Here is a 5,042-nt window from a genome sequence, read left to right on the forward strand (position 1 = left end):
CCTGTCTCAAAAAAAAAAAAAAAAAAAGAAATAGCTACACTACTGATGGCATATTTTCTTTTGTGTGTTCTTTTTCAGATCTTAAATGCTGCCTATCATGTTGAAGTCACGTTTCACTCAGGGTCCTCAGTTACAAGGATGCTATGGGAGCAAATCAAGCAGGTAGGGGTTGCTTAGAGAAAAGTTTTTCAGCCTCTAGTTGATTGAAGTGAACCATGGTCACTCCAGTAGAAAACAGATGTCTAGGATCTTCTGTTAACGTAGGGTGGCCATTCGTTCTGGTTTGCCCACCTGGGAGAATTCTGGTTTGTGCCTATTCTTAAATAATTATTAGCTCTTTAACAACTAAGAGTTGTGAGTTTAAATGATAATTTTATGTTGGGTGTTCTTCGCAGACAATGAAGAAAAACCCAGTATTTTGTGGTAGAGTGGTAAGACTCTACCTTTCTAGCTTCTTCTTATTTCCTTTTCCAGCTTAAACATTTTCTCAGAACCAGGCTTTGTTGTTGCCAGAGGCCATGAGGGTAGTTCCTGTCCTGGAATTTGATCTGACTCTTACGTAGTTATTTACTGACTTCAGAAAAAGATTTATCAGGCACCCCTTGGCACTGAATATAATATGCTGCGGGTTTACAAGCACATTGACTAAGTGTAGATAATGTATTATGTGATACCTTCCTCCAGGCTAAGGCCTAATTTTAAGGTAGAAGGCATCGGAGAAGAACCTTGGACTTCATATAGCTCCTGTGTTATGAGCCTCCTGTAATGACTGGGTAACCCAGAAAGCTAGGGCAGTGGGGTTTTGTGGTTATTTCTGTCTCCTGTTCCTCAGTGGACCCACTGTTATCCTGACAGATCATCCAGCGCATCACATGGGTGAGTCCACCTGCTATCACTCTGGAATGGAAGAGGAAGGTGGCCCAGGAAGCCATTGAGAGCCTCAGTGCCTCCAAATTGGCCAAGAGCATTTGCAGCCAGTTCCGTACTCGGCTCAACAGTTCTCATGAGGCTTTTGCAGCCTCATTGCGGCAGGTTGGTATGTAGGAAAGGAGATACAGCTGGATCAAGCAGAGAATAGCCTCATCTGGAGGGGAATATTTTGCTCTCAGCTTTCCGTATAATTTTTATTTATTTATTTATTTTTAATTATTATTTTTTTTTAGACAGAGTCTCACTATGTCCCCCTGGGTAGACTGCCGTGGTGTCATAGCTCACAGCGATTCTTTTGCCTCAGCCTTCCAAGTAGCTGGGACTACAGGTGCCTGCTACAATGCTCGGCTATTTTGTTGTTGTTGTTGTTGTCATTGTTGTTTAGCAGGCCCTGGCCAGGTTTGAACCCACCAGCCCCAGTGCATGTGGCCAGTGCCCTAACTACTGAGCTACTGGTGCTGAGCCATGAGCTATGGGTGCCGAGCCTGTTTATTTTTTTTGAGACAGAGTCTCAAGCTGTTGCCCTGGGTAGAGCTGTGGCATCATAGCTCACAGCAATCTCCAACTCTTGGGTTTAAGCAATCCTCTTGCCTCAGTTTTTTCTGTTTTAATAGAGAAGGGGTCTTGCTTTTGCTCAGGCTTGTCTCGAACTCCTGAGCTCAGGCAATCCACCTACCTCAGCCTTCCAAGTGCTAGGGTTACAGGCATGAGCTACTGCCCCCGGCCGTATAGTTTTTAAAAAATCATCAGTATATATTCTTTCTGTTCTGTTACATTATAAGAGCACAGTGGCTAGGGCACCAGCCACATACACCCAGGCTGGCAGGTTCAAACCCAGGCCTGGGCCAGCTAAAACAACAATGATAACTACAAGAAAAAATAGCTAGGCATAGTGGCAGGTGCCTGTAGTCCCAGCTACTTGGGAGGCTGAGGGAAGAGAATCACTTAAGCCCACCAGTTTGAGGTAGCTGTGAGCTGTGATGCCATGACACTCTACAGAGGGTGACATACTGAGACTGTGTCTCAAAAAAAGAAAAAAAATTCATGTGGACATTTTTCTAACTGTAGGGAGAATGGAGGGAGCTCAGTGAATTTCTCCCCATTTCACTGAGTGAGTTAAGAAGATGGAGTAGGACTTTTATATAAGCTTATATAGTATTTTAGGAATGAATGACAGAAGGAGCTGACTTTCCAACTTCCATATTATTTCATAATTATGTGACATCTGCTTTCCTATTTGGGGTGTGTGTGCATGTGTTAGGGCAGGGAGTGAATATGTGTGATTTTGCATCCAAGAGGGAAAAATTATTGAGCGTCCACTACGTGCCAGTCTATGTGCGAAACATGTTACATCTCTTTTATTTAATTCTCACAATTTCCCAGACAAGATAGATATTGTTAACTCTAGTTAATAGGTGAGGAAGCTGAAGCTAGGTACTTGATCAGTTATACATTTTTTCCTGTTTTCCTCCCAGCTGGAAGCCGGCCACTCAGGCAGGCTAGAAAAAACTGAAGATCTGTGGCTGAAGGTTCGAAAAGATCATGCCCCCCGCCTGGCCCGCCTTTCTCTGGAGAGCCGTTCTTTACAGGATGTCTTGCTACATCGTGAGTCCTTGTTTTAGTCCAAGTAAATTGGAGGAGGGCTCAGGATAGCTGACATTCTTATGTCTGGCCTTAAAGAATCTCAGTTTCTTGAAACTGCTTCCTTGCAATGCTGCCAAAACGCTTACTGATGTGGTTTTGAATTCCTATTTGATCCTGCCATTTATATAGTTCAAATAACCTGATGGAAGTTTGTTTGAATTAAACCAGTTAGGTTACTTTCTGCTGATTGAGAATGACACCAGAATTTCATTTCCTGGCATACGTACAATTTCTAGTCTCTAGGCAGGTCCACATCTCTGAGACTTACAGAAGTTGCCCATCAAGTTTTCATCTTTCTTATCTCTTATCTCTGTACCTCATAGGTAAACCTAAACTGGGACAGGAACTGGGCCGGGGCCAGTATGGTGTGGTGTACCTATGTGACAACTGGGGGGGACACTTTCCCTGTGCCCTGAAATCAGTTGTCCCTCCAGATGAGAAGCACTGGAATGATCTGGCCTTGGAGTTCCACTACATGAGGTGGGTCCTGGTCTTTTTCATCTCTGTGGGAAGGATCTAGAGAAGCAGATAGCAGCCTGGTATAAGTCTTGTACCAAGAGCTATAGCATGCCTTGTCCATCTATACTAGGTTTCAAAATGTTATAGAGTGGTATTTCTGTGTCCTGCCTAGACATGTGCTCTTTGTAAGGCCTTACTATCTTTGCTTGCTCTTGCCTCACCATCCTGATTTCTCAAATTCATCATTCCATTTAACTTTCTTCCCTAGTCATTGGGCCTATCAGTTTTTTTGATCCCATGATGCTTTGTCCTTGTTGGGAGAGGCCATTCTTTTGCCTTCTGACTGTACCAAGGGTCATTGTGTCAGGACCTGGATTAAAAATGGTCTTAAGGTTATTCCTTCCTACATTTGGCATGTCATGCAGGATTGGAGTCCAAGTGTTGGAGCCCAGAACTCTCTCCTTCTTACCAGGTCTCTGCCCAAGCATGAGCGCTTGGTGGATCTCCATGGTTCAGTCATCGACTACAACTACGGTGGTGGCTCCAGCATTGCTGTGCTTCTCATTATGGAGCGGCTGCATCGGGACCTCTACACAGGGCTAAAGGTGAGGCTAGGCAAAGAAAGGGCAACACCCAGTTGGCAGCCAAACTGACAGGCTCCTTTCTGGCATTTCATCCTTTTCTGTTTATTCAGAGCTTCTAGCTTTCATAAGAGACTGTTAGAGTAATCAGGCTTATTGCACTTAGTTACAAAAAGCTGTAAAAATTTTTCAGAACTTATTTTTTCTCCCATTATATATCCAGAATACTATCATTTATCACTTTGATCCTGTGTGGTAGTGGTAAAAATCTACACTCCTTACCCAGGGAGATAGCTTGAGGCTCCGTCTCAAAAAAAAAAAAAAAAAAAAAAAAAAATCTACACTCCTGGGCGAGGCCTAGTAGCTCATGCCTGTAATCCCAGCACTCTGGGAGGCCAAGGTGGGCGGATCTCCTGAGCTCACCTAGTTCAAGACCAGCCTGATCTAGAGTGAGATCCTGCCTTTAAAAATAGTTGGGCGTTGTGATAGGCACCTGTAATCCCAGCTACTCAGGAGGCTGAGGCAAGAGAATCACTTAAGCCCAAGAGTTTGTGGTTGTTGTGAGCTGTGATGCCATGGCACTCTACCAGGGGCCACAAAGTGAGATCTGTCTCCAAAAAAAAAAAATCTACACTCTGTAGAAGAGCAGAAAAGCTTCCTGCAACTCTGTTCTTCGTTCTCTCTCTCTTTTTTTTTTCTCAGCAGATAAAGCCAGTTTTTGTTGTTTAGTCAGCAAATATTTATTACTGACTACTTTATACAAGGTCCTATATTAAGCACTACTGGGAGGCTGGGAGCGGTGGCTATAATCCTAGCACTCTGGGAGGCCAAGGCAGGTGGATTACTCAAGCTCACAAGTTCAAGACCAACCTACACAAAATCGAGACCCCTGTCTCTACTAAAAATAGAAAAACTGAGGCAAGAGGATTACTTGAGCCTGAGTTTGAGGTTACTATGAACTATGATGCCATAGCATCCTACCCCATTTGAGACTCTGTCTCAAAAAAACAAAAAAAAAGCACTACTAGGTAATACCGGAAAGTGTAATTGTCAGCAGCTTTTAAGAGAATTATAGCTGGGTGCAGTGGTTCACACCTGTAATCCTAGCACTTTGGGAGGCCCAGGTGGGTAGACTGCCTGAGCTCAGGAGTTTGAGACCAGCCTGGGTAAGAGCGAGACCTCATTTCTACTAAAAATAGAAAAATTAGGCAGGTATTGTGGTGGTCACCTGTAGTTCCAGCTACTTGGAAAACTGAGGGAAGAAGATTGTTTGAGCCCAAGAGTTTGAGGTTACTATGAGCTATGATGGTGACATAGCATTCAACCCAGGGTGACAGAGTGACACTCTGTTTAAAAAAAAAAAATTGGGGCTCGGCGCCTATAGCTCAACCGGCTAAGGCGCCAGCCACGTACACCTAAGGTGGCGGG

The 5,042-nt window shown here is 44.0% G+C and overlaps 1 protein-coding gene across 2 annotated transcripts in view; it reads left to right on the forward strand.

The window, feature by feature from the left end:
- DSTYK (dual serine/threonine and tyrosine protein kinase) overlaps positions 1-5,042 on the forward strand; it is a 72,018-nt gene that overhangs the window by 53,837 nt on the left and 13,139 nt on the right. For both annotated transcript variants that reach the window (XM_003792235.3, XM_003792234.3), the window contains exons 5-9: positions 79-162; positions 856-1,032; positions 2,406-2,535; positions 2,898-3,054; positions 3,506-3,638. In XM_003792235.3, coding sequence (XP_003792283.1) covers positions 79-162; positions 856-1,032; positions 2,406-2,535; positions 2,898-3,054; positions 3,506-3,638 — 681 coding nt within the window. The remainder of the gene's footprint in view (positions 1-78; positions 163-855; positions 1,033-2,405; positions 2,536-2,897; positions 3,055-3,505; positions 3,639-5,042) is intronic.

This window comes from Otolemur garnettii, unplaced genomic scaffold (genome assembly GCF_000181295.1).
Source record: "Otolemur garnettii isolate 467f Iridium unplaced genomic scaffold, OtoGar3 scaffold00055, whole genome shotgun sequence".
Taxonomy (NCBI): Eukaryota; Metazoa; Chordata; class Mammalia; order Primates; family Galagidae; genus Otolemur; species Otolemur garnettii.